This window comes from Myotis nattereri (genome assembly GCF_964212035.1).
Source record: "Myotis nattereri genome assembly, chromosome: 9".
Lineage (NCBI taxonomy): Eukaryota > Metazoa > Chordata > Mammalia > Chiroptera > Vespertilionidae > Myotis > Myotis nattereri.
The window spans coordinates 70,572,164-70,591,423 of NC_138084.1; the positions used below are offsets into that span (position 1 = coordinate 70,572,164).

Sequence of the window (19,260 nt, forward strand, 5' to 3'; positions counted from 1 at the left end):
CCTGCTTTCAGCAGCCGATGCCTAAGAGCTGGAGCCTCAGAGCTAAAGCTGGCCCAGAATAAAAAAAAAAGAAAAAAAAGAGCAGTTGGGAGCTTCAGTCCCAGCCTGAAAACAGCCCTCAGAACCTCACCCAGGCTGGCCAGGCACCCCAGTGGGGACCCCACCCTGATCCAGGACACCCTTCAGGGCAAACCAGCCGGCCCCCACACGTGCACCAGGACTCTATCCTATATAGTAAAAGGGTAATATGCCTCCCGGCACCGGGATCAGTGTGACAGGGGGCAGCGCCCAAACCCCCTGATCACCCTGCAGCTCTGTGTGTGACAGGGGGCGGGGCCACAACCTCCCTATCTGCCCTGCTCTGTTCCTGATCGGCCCTGCTCTGTGTCTGATGGGGGGAGCTGCCCAACCCCCTGATCGCCCTGTGGCTCTGTGTGTGACAGCGTGTGGCGCCCCAACCCCCTCACCCCACGGGTCCTGCTCTGTGTGTGATGGGGTAGAGCCATAACCTCCCCATCGGCCCTGTCCTGAGTGTGAGAGTGGCGGCGCCCCAACCCCCCAATCGGCCCTACCCTGAGCGTGACTGAGGGTGGCATCGCAACCTCCCAATCCACCCTGCTCTGTGCATGACACGGGGCGGTGCCCCAACTCCCCAATCGGCCCTGCTCTGAGCCCGAACAGGGGCTGCACCTAGGGATTAGGCCTGCCCTCTGCCACCCGGGAGCAGGCGTAAGCCAGCAGGTCGTTATCTCCCGAGGGGTCCCAGACTGCGATAGGGCACAGGCTGGGCTGAGGTACCCCCCCACCCGCCGAGCGCACAAATTTTTGTGCACCGGGCCTCTAGTTCATATATAAATCTCTCTCATTTAGAACTTCCTATATCTTTCAATTGTCAAAATTCAGAAATTCATAAGCATATACAGAGAGAGGGGAATACTAAATTGCCCATCTCTGATACACTACTGTACAAGTTAGCAAATTTGAGACAATAACCAAATAACTTTTTAATTCCTGCAAACATCAATTTTTCAAATTTTATATAAATGTAATAAAACTTTACATAAAAAGCAATGGTTCTTCCCAATTTTCTCTTTTGCATGTCTTCTTCACTTGTTTCTGACACTAATCTTCTCTCTAGGCCTTTTTGTCTATTATTACTTCTTATTTTCCTGGGCTTATATTACATGACACTAACAACCAGGAAAAAAATAAAAATGAAAACAATAAATTGCTTATTTATCTCGCTCATCCCTAGTTACCTATTTTGGACTCACACACACAAAAAAAAGAGGTGAAAAACTCTGTCTCAACAATCATTCTATCACCATCAGCACCATTCCCTTCTTCCCCCCGCCATGTTTTGACCTTTAATAGGTGCTAGAATTTAATTGCCTAAAAATAATTAATAAAGAGAAGAATTAAATGCTATTTCCCTTTCTGGAAGTTATAGAAAAAAATTTTCAGGAAGAAAAAACATTTTCCTATAAAGATCTTGCACTATAAAATTTCATATTAGTTTCTTATAAATATACATTTAAAAAAAATTGATGCTATCACAGAAAGTCTTATAAGTAAACTACAAAATCAAAGTCCGGTCATTAAAATCTTTGAAATTAAAAAAATTTATGTACCACTTCTTTAAGCTTTGCTTCAATTTCTTCAGAAGTTAATTTTTTGCTTAATGGTGTTTTTCTTAGCAACATGTCACAGTAATTGGCAAGCAGCTCAGGGCATTTTGATTCAGGTTGAGTTTTTAATCCTACCCTAAAAAAGAAATTAAAACCAATTAATAAAAAATAATTGATATCTACAAATATTTCTTCTAGAGCCAATTTTTCACAAATTTCTTATGTTGAATTAAACCAGTGATCAGGATTGGGACTTGGGTGAGCAAGAAGACACCTTGGGTGCACAATTTAAGGAGGCACGCACTCTTAGGTTCTCAGAGAGGTAGACCTGCTAGGCCTTAAAATTTTGTACCCTAGGTGCCTCTTTGCCTTATTCTAGTAGTGGCCTTGCCAATGATATATATATTTATTTATTATTTGTTTTATTTTACTTTTTTGTGAATCCTCACTTGAGGACATTTTTCCATTGATTCTCAGGGAGAGTGGAAGAGAGAGGGAAAGACAGAGAGAAACATCGATGTGAGAGAAATACATAGATTGGGTGCCTCCTGCACGAGCCCTGACTGGGCAAAGGAGGATGCTGCAACCAATGCCCTTGACCAGAATCGAACATGGGATCCTTTGGTCTACAGGCCGATGCTCTATCCACTGAGCAAAATTGCCTAAGGCTATTATTATTTTTTAAAGTATGTTTTTATTGGTGTGTGTGTGGGAGGCAATGGGGAGGGATAAGGACACATATGGAATACCTTAATCAATAAAGAAAATTTAAAAATAAAATAAGTTTTTATTGATTTTTAGAGAGAGAGGAAGGGAGAAGAATTGAGAGATAGAAACATTGATGAGATGAGAAACATTATCAATTGGCTGCATGCCCCCTACTGAGGATCAAGCCTGTAACCCAGGCATGTTCCCTGATGGGGAATCAAACTCGTGACCTCTTGGTTCCTGGGTCAATGCTCAGCTACTGAACTACACTGGCCGGGTGCCAATGATCTTTAAAAGATTTTATTTATATACTTGATAAAATACTTTTGAATTAAAATTATTTTTAAATAAATTTATTGGAATGACATTGCATAATAAAATTATACTTCCAATGTACAATTCTGTAATACATTACCTGTATATTGCATTGTGTAAATCCATGCATATTTATGTTAACATTTAAAACTTTTCATTACTAATATGTTAACATAAAACTGTTCCTTCACTCTCTGAAATGTTTCTTTCCAATGTAACCTAAATTCCAAAGTGATATGCTTGCTAGCTACTATCATCCATTTAAAAAAACTGCAAACAGACCTGGCCAGTGTGGTTCAGTTGGTTGAATGTTGTTTTGTGCACCTGAAGATCATGGGTTTGACTCCCAGTCAGGGCACATACCTAAGTTTCAGGTTTGATCCTCGGTCAGGGCATGTATGGAGGCAACTGATCAATGTTTCTCTCCCATATCCATGTTTCTTTCTCTTTCTCAAATAAAATGTTAAAAATAAATAAAATGTTTTAGAATTAAGTGTGAAATTTGTTTAAAATAGCAATTCTCAGCTAGAAATTACATCAAAATATATTTCCAATTGACCTTTAGTGCTACTTAGCACTACTCTGAAGTTACTATAACTAGCTCAGATTTATTGCTATTTCATTACATTCTGACTTTCTGATTTTTCTATAATAGTATTTAGCACAGGTAAATTCATCCTATAAATGACAGATCAATTAAGATTTTTAGGTCATAAAAGGAGATAACTTAATACACAATTAAAAATTGAGGCAGAGTTTTTAATAATCAAATGTTGCACAAATCATGAAGTAAAAAAAAATGAAACAAAAAACAAACCTAATAAAATCAGAAAAATAGCATACTCAATAACAAATATGACACTCAAAAAAATTTATGAATTTCAAACATATGATTTAAAAAAACTTACCCTTTCTGCTTCAAAGGTAATTCAAGTTTAAATATGGTAGCATCATTAACAACTGCTTTATATGCCTGCAAATAATAATTTAAAATAAAATATAAAGATTCTTTTTGATATTTAAAATATAGTTAGATAAATAGTTACAATTCCAAAAATACATAAAAATATAGTTTTATTTTTAATGGTGTATTTGGCCTGATAGAATTTTTAAAGTAAATGACTTCAGCATTCTCTTTGATATTTTATGATTGTCATTATCTTCAAGTTCCTGGGGTCTTAATTCTGCCTGATAGCCATACCATTTTCTCTTGTCCACAAATTATCCCGGAAAACATTTTCATATTATCTCTTTTCTCATCAAACTTCCAGTATTTCCTCCTCCATGTACACTCTTGGCTGACAATGTAGCTTCCTATTTCACGGAGAAAACTAATAATCAGAGTTCCCTCCCATTTCTCTTGCATCACCAACTTTTCCCTTCTCCACTGTTTCTGTACCTTCAGCATACAAATACATTATTATTTTTTAAATCTTAAACATTCTCTGTTGGCTTTGTCCACCTTCAGCTATTGTCCCATTTCTCTCTTTGAAGCTAACCTCCTGGAGGAACTAACTCCCTTTCTACAATTTCTCTACTGCCATTCTTATTGGAAACCATTCCAAGCACACTTTCACACTGCTACTCCACCCATTCGTTCTGTCAGAGTCACTCACTACCTCCCTGTTGCTGAAGATAATGGGTAATCCCCATCTTATTTGACCTGTCAGGAGCATTTTAAAGGCGTAGAGCATGCCCTCTTCATGAAAGTGCTTTTTCCACTTGTTTTCTAGCATACCACACTCTCCTGGTCGTTCCACCCATTCTCCTTTCATGAGGAAAGATGGTTCCTCATCTTTCTGATAACTAAATCTAGAATGCACCAGGCCAGTTTTTGGATCTCTTTTCTGTCCTGATTTACTACGTTAGTGATCATAGTAGTGTCAGTGCTTTAATACCACCTATATGCTGAAGCTCCCAAATTTATTTTTTTCAGGCCCACTCCCTCCCTTAAAGTCCAGACTTGATACTGCTACATGGATGTTTAATAAACATTTCAAAGTTAACTTGTCTAGAATTAAACTCCTAATCTCTCTGCAACCATCTCTCCCTAACATACTTCTTCCAGTCTTCCCCATCTCAGCAAGCATCTAATTGATCAGAACAGAAATCTGAGTGGCATCCTGGAATGATCTCTTTCTGTCACACTCCATATCTGATTCATTACCAAATCCTGCAGAGTCTATTTTCATTATGTAATCAGAATTCAACCACTTATGACTACCTGTACCCACTATTGTTCTGGGCCAAGCTTCTACCATTATTTAATTGAATTACTTAAATAGGTTCTTAACTGATATTCTTGCTTCTTCTCTTGCCCCCCTTCAGTCTATTCAGCAGCCAGGTGATCCTGTTAAAATGTAAGTCAGGTCCTGTCATTCTGTTCAAAAGCTTTCAATGACTTTCCAAACCCTACTCAGAGTAAAAGCCATGGTCCACAGAGTCTTACATGCCCTGAGTTCCTGTTACCTCTTTGACTTTATTTTCTACTATTCTCTCCCTCATTCAATCCACTCTGGCCAAATTGACGTCTTTCTTCTATGTTCCTGGAACATGACTGTATATTCCTGCCGTACAGACTTTGCTCCGGCTGAAACACTCTTCCCTCAGACAGACACATGACTCATTCTAATCAGCCGCAATCTTGATTCAAATGTCACCTCAAAGAAGCCTTTGCAGGCCGTTTAATTTAATATTTCAATAATACTAAAAACCAGAAAAAACATTCTAGGGAAAATGAGGAAGAGCAAGTTTCTGGCTAAATTCTAATTCACAAGTATACTTAATGCTTACAAAAATGTCTAACAACCCAAATATAATAAATACGGCTGCCCTCAACTGATGAAAAATCTGAGTTCCTAGGTTTTTAGTTTCTAATAAAATAAACTATGACATGTTATAGGCAAACTAAGTATAAAATGCATAGCCTTTCAGTTTTCCATAAACAGGATTATACGATATTCTTTTCTGTACTTTGCTTTTATTCAATAACCAATGTATCTTTCCAAATCTAAATAAAAAGTAAGTAATGACAGTAGTGTTAATATACAGGGATATATACCTTATCTCTTGCAGTAAGAAATCGGGGATCATCTTGAAAAGCTTCTTTGACGAGTTTACTAAATCTATTAAACAGTGTAAGTAACTGCTCAACATATTTCTCAGAGTCCTAAAAATAAAACATTTTATAGTCAACTGAATTTTTAAAAAGAAAAGAATACAAAAAAGTGAGAAAATATATACATCTTATCTAATAAAGAGGGAATATGCTAATTGACCTTCATGTCATCACAAAGATGGCGGCACCCACAGCCAATAAGGAGGGAATATGCTAATTGACCGGCCCACCCTCAAAGATGGTGGCACCCACAGCCAATAAGGAGGGAATATGCTAAATGACTGCCACGCCCTCAAAGATGGTGGTGCCCACAGCCACAAGAAGGCAGCTGCCCAGCCACCCAGGGCTGGCCCGAGGGATGACCAAACGATGAACAAGCAGGCTGCATGGGGCGACCAGGCCGGCAGGGGGGTTAGTGAGGGACGACAAAAAGACTGAACAGCAGGCTGTGTGGCATGACCAGGCTGGCGGGGGGGCCGTGAGAGGCGACCAGGCTGGCAGGGGGGGCGTTGGGGATGACCAGGCCGGCAGGAGGGGCTGTTGGGGGCGACCAGGCCGGCAGGGGGGGCAGTTGGGGGTGACCTGGCCAGCAGAGGGGGGCAGTTAGGGGTGACCAGGCCAGCAGGAGGGGGCAGTTAGGGGTGATCAATCCAGCAGCGGGGGCAGTTAGGGGTGATCAGGCAGGCAGGCAGGTGAGCAATTAGGAGCCAGCGGTCCAGGATTGTGAGAGGGATCCCAGATTGGAGAGGGTGCAGGCTGGGCTGAGGGGACCGCCCCCGTGCACGGATTTCATGCACCGGTCCACTATTAATTTTAATAAAACACGATAGCCTTAAAATTTGGGACATTTTCTGGAAAAAAATTTCATTAAAATAAATGGGTTCCAACATCACTGGTTTCCAATCAATTACTATTTTAAATACCCAAATCTCCATTAAAAAAATAAACTTGATATACATCAGTCATTGCCATTGAGGAAAACTTACAGTAGTAATAGTTTCAGCAGCTGCTACCATATCTGCAAGGCCAGCACTAATGATATGTTCCTCCAAGTCTTTCAACATTGGCTCTATCCCATTAGGAACTTTGTCCATCAATGAAAACATTAAGTGTAATTCTGAAAGGATAGAACACACACGTAATCATTGCAACCACCAGAATAATTTTCTCTTTGATTGTATGATGGGTGTAGAACAGTGGCCGGCAAACTGCGGCTTGCGAGCCACATGTGGCTCTTTGGCCCCTTGAGTGTGGCTCTTCCACAAAATACCACGTGGGGGCGCGCACGTACAGTGCGATTGAAACTTCGTGGCCCATGCGCAGAAGTTGGTATTTTGTGGAAGAGCCACACTCAAGGGGCCAAAGAGCCGCATGTGGCTCGCGAGCCTCAGTTTGCTGACCACTGGTGTAGAACACCTACGACAGTAAGAGTTTGGAGAAATATTAGTTTGAAGTTGGTAATATTGTGGGTACAATTAGTTCAGGAGTTGTTATAGTAAAGTACTATAAATTCCTCATCCACCTTGTCAGTCTGACAAAAAGTTATTAAAAAAAAAAACTAATGAAAAATGAGCACATACTATAAAACCCAACTCTTTTAAAATGTGGGTCATTTGACTGTCAATGCATGGAATATTTTATTCTAAGAAGTACAACAGTTTATACAGAACAGCAGCACATTTTATGAAGTAGATATAATATTAAATACACTACCATATCACTAAAGGGTAAAAAAAATCATCTCATCAGATTGTCCAGAGTAATAATTATAAAATAAAAGTTTATTAGTGATAATATACAGCTGTATTCATAAAGATTTTTTTCAGTGTTCAAAAGCATTTTCTCATGTTATACTATTTAACTGACCTTCACAAAAATCTTACTTCACAGATTGCTTACTACTAAATAAATCCTTTTGGAGGGAGTCCAAAATGGATCAGATATAACTCTACTTAGTCTGGCATACAGAAATTCAAATATTTCATTTAAGCCATTGAGCAGCTTGCTTTTATTACTTCTATAAAGTGTATGAACTTAAGTGAATTGAAAGACATACTTTAATGCAACTAGAGATTAAATGGGACCTTGCAATTATACATACTAAAATATGGAGAGGAATACATCAAAATGTCAAAAGTGGTTCTCTGGGCAGTAGGGAATATGGATCATTTATACTGTATTCTTTTTGGTTGTAATGTACTTGCCACTCAAATACATCTTTATTAAGAAAACATTTAAGTAATTAAAAAAACACTTCTGAAATCTTAAATTGTAAAATTTTTTGGGAGAGGGATGAATATTAATTAACACAGAGTGTTTTATTACTTTCTAAAAATATTTGCTGCAAGGTTCCACACAAAAGTCAGATACCTAGTTCCATCCTGTACCATATGTTTACTATTTAAATTAGCCTTTAAAAACAGAGTCCTGCCCAGGCTGGTTTGACTCAGCGGTTAGAGTGTTGGCCCTGGGACTGTAGGGTTGCAGGTTTGATTCCTAGCTAAAGGCACGTACCTCAGTTGCAGGCTCATCCAAGGTCCCTGTCGGGGCACATGCGGGAGGCAACCAATCAATGTGTCCCTCTTATATCGATGTTACTTTCTTTCTCTCTCTCCCAGCTCTTCCTCCCTTCCACTCTCTCTAAAAAAATCAATGGGAAAAATATTCTCGGGTAAGGATTAAAACACACACACACACACACACACATTTCGAAGAATAAATACACACATGTGCATTTGTGCATGTACTGATACCTAAGGGGGGGGGGGAATGCTTAACATACAAGTGTATAATCTTCTTCACAGTGCTTCTAACTGTGCTAAATATTTTATCATTTTCTTTAAGCACAATTTACTTCAACAAATATACCTATGTATAAAAGAGTGATTTAAGAGCAATTTATTAAAAGTGATCTGTCTCAAAGATATCCTCTTAAAAAATAATGAGAACTTTAAGTGATATTTTACCTACTTTCAGTTTCATTTCGCTTGATCATGCCTTGGCACTCTGCTAAGATAGTTTCTTTAAAGGACGTCACCAGGGCATTTACACAGCATTCCATGAGCTGAAATATATCAAAAATTGGTCAAGTCTATTATAAGCACAAATTTATTCCATTTTATTTTGCTTTATAGACCCATTAAACTATATTTTTCAACAACAGCAAAAAATTAAGTATACTAAAAGTAGATTTTACTTACCTTTATTACAGGAATGTTGAAGATGGATAATCTACACTAGTTTACCAGAGTATGTTTCCCCTAAGGAAAAGGCTATGGAATTTGGGTTCTCTCCCGAAATTTTAACAAAACTACCCAAAGGAGGGGTGGGAAAAAATGACACACACACACAAAACAAAATGAAAATATAACTTTAATGAACTTTTCTGGAGAGTCTGTGTTGGAATTAGATTCTAAAATTCTAAAAGTACTCATAGATTCATTCAATAAACCATCATTGGATGCCTACTATGTATGGGTACCAAAGAAGTGTTTAGGAAATTAAGAAGAGTGAGATATAACCATTGCTTTGGCCACACACACACACACACACACACACACACACACACACACATAGAACATACGCAATAAAAGGAACTATATACTTCTTTCATCCGTAGATGAAATTTAAATTGGATCTTGAAAATAAGTATCAGTGCTAAAAGGACTGAATATTTTATAGGAATAATAAGCTGAATGTTGCAGAGAAGAGACAGACAGTGGATGAGAAAGCTAGGCTGGAACAAGAACATGAATGAAAAAATCTATGGTTTGGGATTTTATTCTATAGGTAGGGGAAAAAAGAATAGAAGATTTTGAACAGAGGACACAGGTAATGAGCTTCTACTTCTCCCAAGTCATTTTTAAAAGATCAGTCAAGCCCTAAGCCAGTGGTCGGCAAACTGCGGCTCGTGAGCCACATGTGGCTCTTTGGCCCCTGAGTGTGGCTCTTCCACAAAATACCATGTGGGGGCGCACACGTACAGTGCGAATGAAACTTCGTGGCCCATGCACAGAGGGAGGTAGAGAGAGAGAGAGAGGGGGGGGGGGGGAGGGAACATCAAGCGGTTGCCTCCTGGGTATGTGCCTTGACTGGGAATTGAACCCTGGACACTTTGGTGCACGGAATGATGCTCCAACCTGATGAGCCACACCAGCCAGGGCACAGCTTTTTAAAAGTTTTAATAAGCCGAAACCGGTTTGGCTCAGTGGATAGAGCGTCGGCCTGCGGACTGAAGGGTCCCAGGTTCGGTTCCGGTCAAGGGCATGTGCCTGGGTTGCGGGCACATCCCCAGTGGGGGATGTGCAGGAGGCGGCTGGTCGATGTTTCTCTCTCATCGATGTTTCTGACTCTCTTTCTCTCTCCCTTCCTCTCTGTAAAAAATCAATAAAATATATTTAAAAAAAAAAGTTTTAATAATACAGAACAAAAAAAAATCAGAATGCATTACAAATAATTACAAAATTATTTCATAAAACTTTTGTTTCAAGTATCTGCAAATGAACATAATAAAAATATTAAATGTATTTCTTATTGTGGGTTATGATGAGGATTAAGAGAAGAGGCTAAATTGAAAAAATAATTGAAGTAAACTGAGCAGAATTTGGTTAACTACTGAAATGAAAGAACTTAGGGAAATAAAAGGTTGATGAAGCAGTTTCTAGCTTGAGAGGTTAAACAAATTATAATAATAGGTATGTTTTAATAAGCACTGACTCTGTACCAAGCATTTTGCTAAATGGTTTACATACATTATCTCATTTAACCCACATGAAAACCTTATGAAGCAGGTATCTACACTAATAAAGACAAAGACACTAATTGACCATACCTTCGCTAAGCCCAAGCCACGCCCACCAGCCAATCAGAGCAACTATATGCAAATTAACCCAACCAAGATGGCAGCCGGCAGCTACAGAGCTGGAGCAAGCAGGAGGCTTGGTTGCCCCGGCGATGGAGGAAGCCAAGCTTCATGCCTGCTCTGGGCGGCTGTGGCCTCCGCAAAAGGCAACAAAATTTCAATGATAGAAGCTAAATAAGTCCCAGAAACCTGCTTCCAGCCACCCTCCACTGGGAGCTTGGGTGGCTGGGGGCTGTGGCCAGCCTGCAAACAGCCATCAGTCCCTCACCCAGGCTGGCCAGGCACCCCAGGGGGGACCCCAATCCTGAAGGGAATGTGGCCAGTCTGAAAACAGCCACCAGCCCCTCATCCGGGCTGGCCAGGCATCCCAGCGGGGACCTCCACCATGAAGGGGCTGTGGCCAGCCTGCAAACAGCCATCAGCCCCTCACCTGGGCTGGCCAGGCACCCCAGCAGGCCCCCACCCTGATCCGGGACACCCTTCAGGGCAAACCAGTCTGCCCTGACCCATGCACCAGGCCTCTATCCTATATAATAAAAGGGCAATATGCAAATTGACCCTAACAGCAGAGCGACTGGGAATCACTGGTCTCTATGACACACACTGACCACCAGGGGGCAGACGCTTAATGCAGGAGCTGCCCCCTGGTGGTCAGTCTGCTCCCACAGGGGGAGCTCTGTTCAGCCACAAGCCAGGCTGATGGCTGCCAGTACAGTGGTGGTGGTGGGAGCCTCTCCTGCCTCCGCAGCAGCGCTAAGGATGTCCGACTGCAGCTTAGGCCTGCTCCCCGCTTGCAAGTGGACATCCCCCAGGGCTCCCGGGCTGCCAGAGGGATGTCTGACTGCCAGCTTAGGCCCAATCCCCGGGGAGCAGGCGTAAGCCAGCAGGTGGTCATCCCCAAGGGGTCCCAGACTGCGAGAGGGTACAGGCTGGGCTGAGGGACCCTCCCGAGTGCACAAATTTTTGTGCACTGGGCCTCTAGTTTAACATATGGGGAACTAAGCTTAGAGAGGCTAAGTAACTTGCAAATGCTATAGAGTTACTTTATAAGGTCTTCAGCTGTAATATGAGATCAGGTACAGGACTCCACAGCCTACAATTTTTGTTACTACATTAACAGGGCAAATATATACTTAGTAATGACTATATGCTCAGAACTGAGTTAAGTGTTATAAGGAATATAGAAGTATAAAACATGCTTTATATCCTCAATGATTTTTCAATCCAGTTGAGAAATATAATTAATTACCTATCTAAAAATGTGTGCATACTTCATATATAATAGAAGTATATCAAAAGAAGTTCAACTTCATGAATAAAGCAAAAAAGTGAAAATATATCCATCATTATGACACTACAAACTTTGTAAGAACAGAGACTGTTTTGCCCATTGCTATATATTCATGGCCTCACACACAGTTGGTGTTTCATAAAATAACACAACAAAGCAGTCTATAATATGCTATGAAATCAATAAATAGAGACAGTGTGAAATCAAATAAGAGAAAATTTATGAAAGCTAGAGAATTTGGGGTAACTTTATTGTATAATGGGCTATAAGGATTCTGAAGGATTTAATAGGCAGAAAAATAGTAAGTAAAACATTTTAAAAAGAAGAAACATTACTCAGAAATGAATCCAAGAAAAAAAATGAATACTAGTAAAATAAGGTATATGAACAAGTAGGATGACTACTGGAGTAGGATGACTCTCACAGGACAGCATTAAGTTAGAAAAATAGTTTAGGGCCAAATTATGAAGGGTCTTGAAAATCAGAGATAAGAAATAATGATACCTCAGCTTCTAAAAAATCATTATTTTAAAAAATCCTCATCCAAGGAAATGTTTTGATTGATTTTAGAGAGAGGGGAAGGGAGAAGAAGAGGGTGAGAGAAAAATCGATGTGAGAGAAACATCAATTGGTTGCTTCCTGTATATGTCCTGACTGGAGATCAAACCCAAAACTGGGTATAACCTGACTGAGAACTAAACCCGAGACAATTTGGTGCATGGAACAATGCTCCACCAACTGAGCCATATTGGCTAGGGCTTTTTTTAGAACAAAGAGGGAGAGAGAGAGAGAGAAAGAGGGAGAGAGAACCTAAGAGAAACATCAATCAGGTTGCCTTCCGTATGTGCCCGACCCTACCTACGTATGTGCCCTGACTTGGAATCCAACCAGCAACCTTTTGGTGCATGGGATGATGCTCCAATAAACTGAGTATGCCTGATCTATTTGGGGCCCGGGGCTTGGAAAAACAGATCTTGGTGCACATTTTGATCCTTTCCAATGGAACTCAGTCCCAGCAGAGAGAGCCACAAGCTGTGGATGGCTGATAGCTCCAAACAGTGTACTCAGGGGTGGGGCACAGGGGCTGATTATAAGGGGTCAATGGGAGAAAAAGGGGGACATTTGTAATACTTACAACAATAAAAATTTAAAATTTAAAAAAGATATAGGTATATAAAGGACATTCCAAGAAGTATTATTTGTAAGAAATATAGTATCACTAGAGGCCTGGTGCATGAAATGAAATTCGTGCACTTGGCGGGGGTGGGGGTCCCTCAGCCCGGCCTGCACCCTCTCACAGTCTGGGAGCCCTCAGAGGATGTCTGACTAAGCCGTCAATTGGACATCCTTAGTGCTGCTACAGAGGCGGGAGAGACTCCCACCACCACCACTGCACTTGCCGGCCAAGCAAGCGCAGTGCTCCTCCTGTGGGAGTGCACTAACCACCAGGGGGCAGCTCCTGCATTGAGCATCTGCCCCCTGGTGGTCAGTGCGCATCATAGCGACCAGTCATTCCACTGGTTGGTCGATTTGCATATTAGCCTTTTGTTATATAGGATGAATAATAATTCAAGTGCCCATAATTAGAGGATTGGTTAGGTATATTAACACACACATACACATATGATAAAAAATATACAGGTATTAAAAATGTTATACTATAGAAGGGTTTAGAGTAAGCATGTTAAACTCGTGGTCAAGGCATGCGGCCCACTGGCCATGAGTTTGATATGCTTGGTTTGGAGTAAAAATGCATGTCATAAATTTTTTTAAAAAAATGCTAGAGTAAAGAAAGAAAAAGGAAGGAAGGGTAGGAAGAAGAAAAGAGGGATCAACTTAGCAAATATGACAAAATGATGAACATTATTAAATCTGGGATTTGGGTATGGTGAGCTGGATTCATTATATTATTTTTCTCAACTTTTATAAATATTTGAAAACTTTTATAACAAAGCTTTTCTTAAAAAAAAGATTATAGTATAGATCCCTATGTGTTGAAAAATCTTTAGAACTCTATTCTATGTTGGCAAAAAGAAGAAAGGAAGGTTGCTTATAGTGTTCTCTCTTTATTTCAAATGAGTTTTATTTTAATAAGAGGGTAAGTTTTTGGAGGACAGAGACCATGTTATTCCTCCTTTGTATTTCTTCCCCATCATTTTCAAAGTACTATATACAGTCGACCCTGAATATATTCTTGCTATTTGAAAAATACATCTTGAATGAAAGGACAGTGATAAGCCATTCTCTCTCACCCTGTATTCCTTTCTGTCTCCTTTCGCTAGCTTCCGTGAAGAAAAAAACTTTTGCTATATGCCATCACTCCTATATTTTGCCTGAGATAAGCACAACTTCTAAATCCAAAGCAATCTCTCCCCAGAGGTCTGCAAGGTGAAACACTTAACTATCAATGTGCTTGATGATTTACCTTCCTCTATAGCAAAACTCTTCAAAGACGATGCCTGCCATAAAACACCGCAGGCACTCAGTAACTGTCGAAAATGAAAGGTGGGAGAGGCAGGCTAAGTGATACAGTAGTCTTCTCTTAGTGGTATTCAATTTCAACAATTAACTCTACTTCACTGAAATTTAGTAAGAAGCAACAAGAACAGTTCTGATTTCCATTAGTTATGTAATTCTGTATCAGTAATAATTTGCTTTGCCTCAGGTATAAAATAGAAGTTTGAACTAAAAATTATCCTATGTTTCTCCACTTTTAGATTCTACTTTTTCATTATCAACTAGGTATTTAACCATACACAGATATCTGTGATGTATTCAATAATTAATTTATTCCATGTGTGGGAGGTTATTCTCAAAATTAATTTCTCTTGGACTTTCTAGCTTGGTTTAGACCTCCCTCCCTCCCTCTCTCCTTCCCTCCCTCCCTCCCTCCCTCCCTCAATCCTTCCCTTTTGCCATTTTAAGTAGTGGTGCTTGCTTCATTTCTAAACTAGTTACAAAAGTAACCCTTTAAACAGAACAATGAATAGTCAAACTAATTCACCTTAACTTTTTGGATATCACCTTTAATATACTAAAATATTCAAGATTAACAACTATCCACTTTAAAGACAATAATTTATGACTATGACCTAGTTCTGAGTTTTATCAATGTTTTTTACAGACAGTAAACTAGTTTCTGTCTTAGAATCAGTAAGCAACTTTCTCCAAACCAGAGCCCTAACAGTAAAAACTACCATGGCAGAGACAGTGCTTAAATGTTTTCTATACAGTTATTTTATTACACTCTGATAACATAAGTGGGCATTATCCCATTGTACAGTTGGGAAAACAAGGATTACAGAGGTTGAATAATTTGCCAAAGGGCACACAGCTGGTATAATGACAACAGTGGAATTCAAATCCTCACTAGTTCCATATGAATGCCCCGACCACTGTAACACTGTCTCTGACTCCCCACGAGTGCCCAGTCCTTTTGAGGAGATGTTTGTCACCACCAGTAACTCTCTATGCCACTACTCTGCCATGTAACCACCCACTGTACTCCAGGGTCACTCCTAAGACAGGAACCGGGTCTATCTTATTATTCCCCTAGCACAAGGCCTGACATAGTTTAGGTGCATAATAAATACTAACTGAGTGCTCTCAGGAACTCCAAGGTATGTTGGACTATCACCTAAAATATTAATGGCCATAGAAAAAATTTATTTTGGTTTAAAATTTTTTCCTTGGTCTTTTCTTACTATTGTGGGTCTCTTTTTGCTATCAATAATGCCTCTTCAGGAGCACAGCTCTGAAGCCTCTTACCCAGTTTCACTAACATACTGCTGATCTTTTGCTCTAGACCAATCCAAAGATAATCAAGCTTATTAGAATTGCGTGTCTACTGGAAGTGGATCTGAGTGGTGCTAAGTTGCTCTCCTATAAGGTAAAGTAGAAGAGCCTGATAATATTCTTAAGGGAAGAATAAGAGTATACTCACTTAATATAATAAAAATGCATAGATCATGCCAAAAAAACACCACCATGCATAATGGTGAAAATTTAGAAGCATTCCCATCAAAGATCAGAAGAAGACAAGGATCTAGAAATTATTAACATTTTTCTAAAATTAACCATTTAATATTAGACGGATTTAATTCACTGAAGGAAATAGAAGGTATTAATATTAGAAAAGAAGAAGCAACATCATTTACAAATGACAATTAGATGCTTGGAATAAAAGAATGAAATAACACTCTTAAAAACCACGAAAAAAATCAGTAAGCTGCTAAGCACTTTATGAGCACTTGAAATGTACATCTGGCCTTCATTAGGCCTGGCCTCACAACTGGGTACTACCTAGGTGAGGCTTGCTATTATACAGAACACAGTCCAGAAACTTTTTTTCTGCATATATTGAAAACTAATCAGGTTTAGAAGAGTGACCCAGGCTAACTAAATTTAAAGAAGGTGAATCATAAACCATAATAATTTGCTAGATGTTAGAGGAAAATACACGTGCCAAAAATGTACTACTTTAATCTTAAATTCTGCTGTGCATTTTTGTGTAGCCCCATATGACTGACCATATAACTGTCCTCCATTAATAAGAATAGCCTAATAGATAAGTATAGACAAAATTAGTATCAATAAAGATATAGCATAACGTGTTCTGATGACTGATAATTCCTCTAAGAGAAAATTTAGGAGAGTAAGTCTGTTTCCAATAGTTTTTAGTATAGAAAGTGGCTTGTTTTTTACTAGTTGTTCAAATAATAGTGTTTACACTTTATATATATATATATATTTTATTGATTGCAGAGATGAAGGGAGAGGGAGAGAGATAAAAACATCAATGATTAGAGAGACTCATTGATAGGCTGCCTCCTGCATGCTTCCCACTGGGGATCGAGCCCGTAACCTGGGCATGTGCCCTTGACCAGAATTGACCCAGGACCCTTTAGTCCACAGGCCGATGGTCCATCCACTAAGCCAAACCAGCTACAGCTACACCTTATTTATATTAAACTAGAGGCCCGATGCATGAAATTCGTGTAAGGGGCTCGGCCCTCGCAGCCCCAGCTTCATCCAGAAGGTAGTCCAGGCGGTCGTTCTGCTGTTTGGTCTAATTAGCATATTAGCTCTTTATTATATAGGATTACTAGTAGAACCTAGGACAGTGACAGCGAACCTATGACACGCGTGTCAGAGGTGACATGCGAACTCATTTTTTTGGTTGATTTTTCTTTGTTAAATGGCATTTAAATATATAAAATAAATATCAAAAATATAAGTCTTTGTTTTACCATGGTTGCAGATATCAAAAAATTTCTATATGTGACACGGCACCAGAGTTAAGTTAGGGTTTTTCAAAATGCTGACACGCCGAGCTCAAAAGGTTCGCCATCACTGACCTAGGACTTGCGTGATTTTTTGTTTTCTGTTCCTTCCAGTACATCATTCTAACACATTATTTCTCTTTGAAAACAAAAAATGTAAATTAACAAACATTATAGTAAATATTATGTATACAGTATAACGGCTTTACTTCAGTGAGGTATATAATATAGTAATACATCTGCATTAAGTCTTACATTCCCACTGTCATAATTAATTCTAAAGTTCTGATGCTTAATGTCTTCTCTACACCAAATTTTGCTATAATCTATGTTGTTAAAAGTTAGGAGATGATAATCTTTGAAGAAAGAGAAAGTAACCACCCTTTATAGGGTAGAAGGTTTATTTGGAAGCAAGCTATATTGCATTTAGTGTCTTTGTTGAAAAATAATAAAAAGACTTATCTTTAAATTCTAGCATCATTTAGCTGGTGAGATGCTCACACTATTTGGTAACTGTGGTAGAGCAAATTCACATCTCTTAGTTCAAGTTTTTTCCGTGCGCACGTGCTTGCTCGTGTGTGTGTGTGTGTGTGTGTGTGTGTGTGTGTGTGTGTGTTAAAAGTACAAAGGGAGAGCCTGGGTGAGTGTGCTCAGCGGTTAGAGCATCGGCCGGAAGACCGGAGCTTTGCGGGTTCAATTCCTGATCAAGGGCACAAACCTGGGTTTCAGGTTGAATCCCTGGGCCGGTTGGGGCATGTGCGGGAAGCAACCAATCGATGTGTCTCTCTCTCACTGATGTTTCTCTCTCTCACACCCCTCCCTTTCACTCTCTAAAAATCAATGGGAAAAATATCCTCTGGTGAGGATTAACAAAACAAACAGACAAATAAATAAAGTAGAAAGGGAGATTTAACTGTTCTTTCAGGCTGTCATGTGTATTTGTTTATCTCTACCTTTCTCATTCTGTTTTTCTTGCTGTCTCTGATTCTCAGTCAGACCATTATAGTTGAATTTCCATGTTAATATGGGTATGCTCTAATTAAGTTACATAAACTAGAGTAGAAGAATAGAACAACAATCCTATCATACGAAACTGCAACATTCTCCACCCAGATGAAATGGACACATAATAAACTTAAAATAGTAAAATCCCTCAAACTCAGTGGTTCTCAACCTTCCTAATGCCACGACCCTTTAATACAGTTCCTCATGTTGTGGTGACCCCCAACCATAAAATTATTATTATTTTTTAAAATATATTTTATTGATTTTTTACAGAGAAGAAGAGAGATAGAGAGTTAGAAACATCGATCAGCCGCCTCCTGCACATCTCCTACCGGGGATATGCCTGCAACCCAGGTACATGCCCCTGACCGGAATTGAACCCGGGACCTTTCAGTCCGCAGGCTGACGCTCTATCCACTGAGCCAAACCGGTTTTGGCCATAAAATTATTTTTGTTGCTACTTCATAACTGTAATTTTGCTACTGTGAACAATATGTAATTATATATGGGTTTTCCAATGGTCTTAGGTGACCCCTGTGAAAGGGTCGTTTGACCCCCAAAGGGGTCGCGACCCACAGGTTGACAATTGCTGCTCTAACTGAACTCATCTTTCTCCCTTACTACTAGGATTTATTCTTATACCTGGTCTCTGTAGCAGCACAATTTTCCCAAGCCAAAACCTCAGAAACAAAGGGACTCAATTCTGTCCAATATCTAGCCCAACCCATAGGATACAACATTCCACCACTGGCAGTCTTTACCTGATCCTTTCCTTCCCATTGCTATAACCCTACTTGGTACTGCAAATACCTTCTTGAATTACTGTAAAAGCCTCCTTCTTACTCCCGATTCTCAGCTCTTCCCCACTTCAATTGAACTTTCATACTGTCACTACATTAATCTTCCCAAGGCAAACTTATTTAACAAACATTCAATGGCCTTCCCTGCCTTCTGAATGAAGCCCTAGCCAGCTTTAAATTTCTATAGAAAACTTCTATAAAACAACCATACGCTAGTTAGCCTCCTTTCCTGGCCAATAGCAAAGTTATTTT

The 19,260-nt window shown here is 39.6% G+C and overlaps 1 protein-coding gene across 1 annotated transcript in view; it reads right to left on the reverse strand.

Moving 5' to 3' along the window:
- Nucleotides 1-19,260, reverse strand: part of CUL5 (cullin 5) — a 102,454-nt gene that overhangs the window by 14,926 nt on the left and 68,268 nt on the right. Inside the window, exons 8-12 of the mRNA XM_081098786.1 lie at nt 8,740-8,833; nt 6,756-6,886; nt 5,713-5,820; nt 3,560-3,624; nt 1,632-1,764 (exon numbers count right to left, since the gene is read on the reverse strand). Of these exons, the coding sequence (XP_080954912.1) occupies nt 1,632-1,764; nt 3,560-3,624; nt 5,713-5,820; nt 6,756-6,886; nt 8,740-8,833 (531 nt within the window). The remainder of the gene's footprint in view (nt 1-1,631; nt 1,765-3,559; nt 3,625-5,712; nt 5,821-6,755; nt 6,887-8,739; nt 8,834-19,260) is intronic.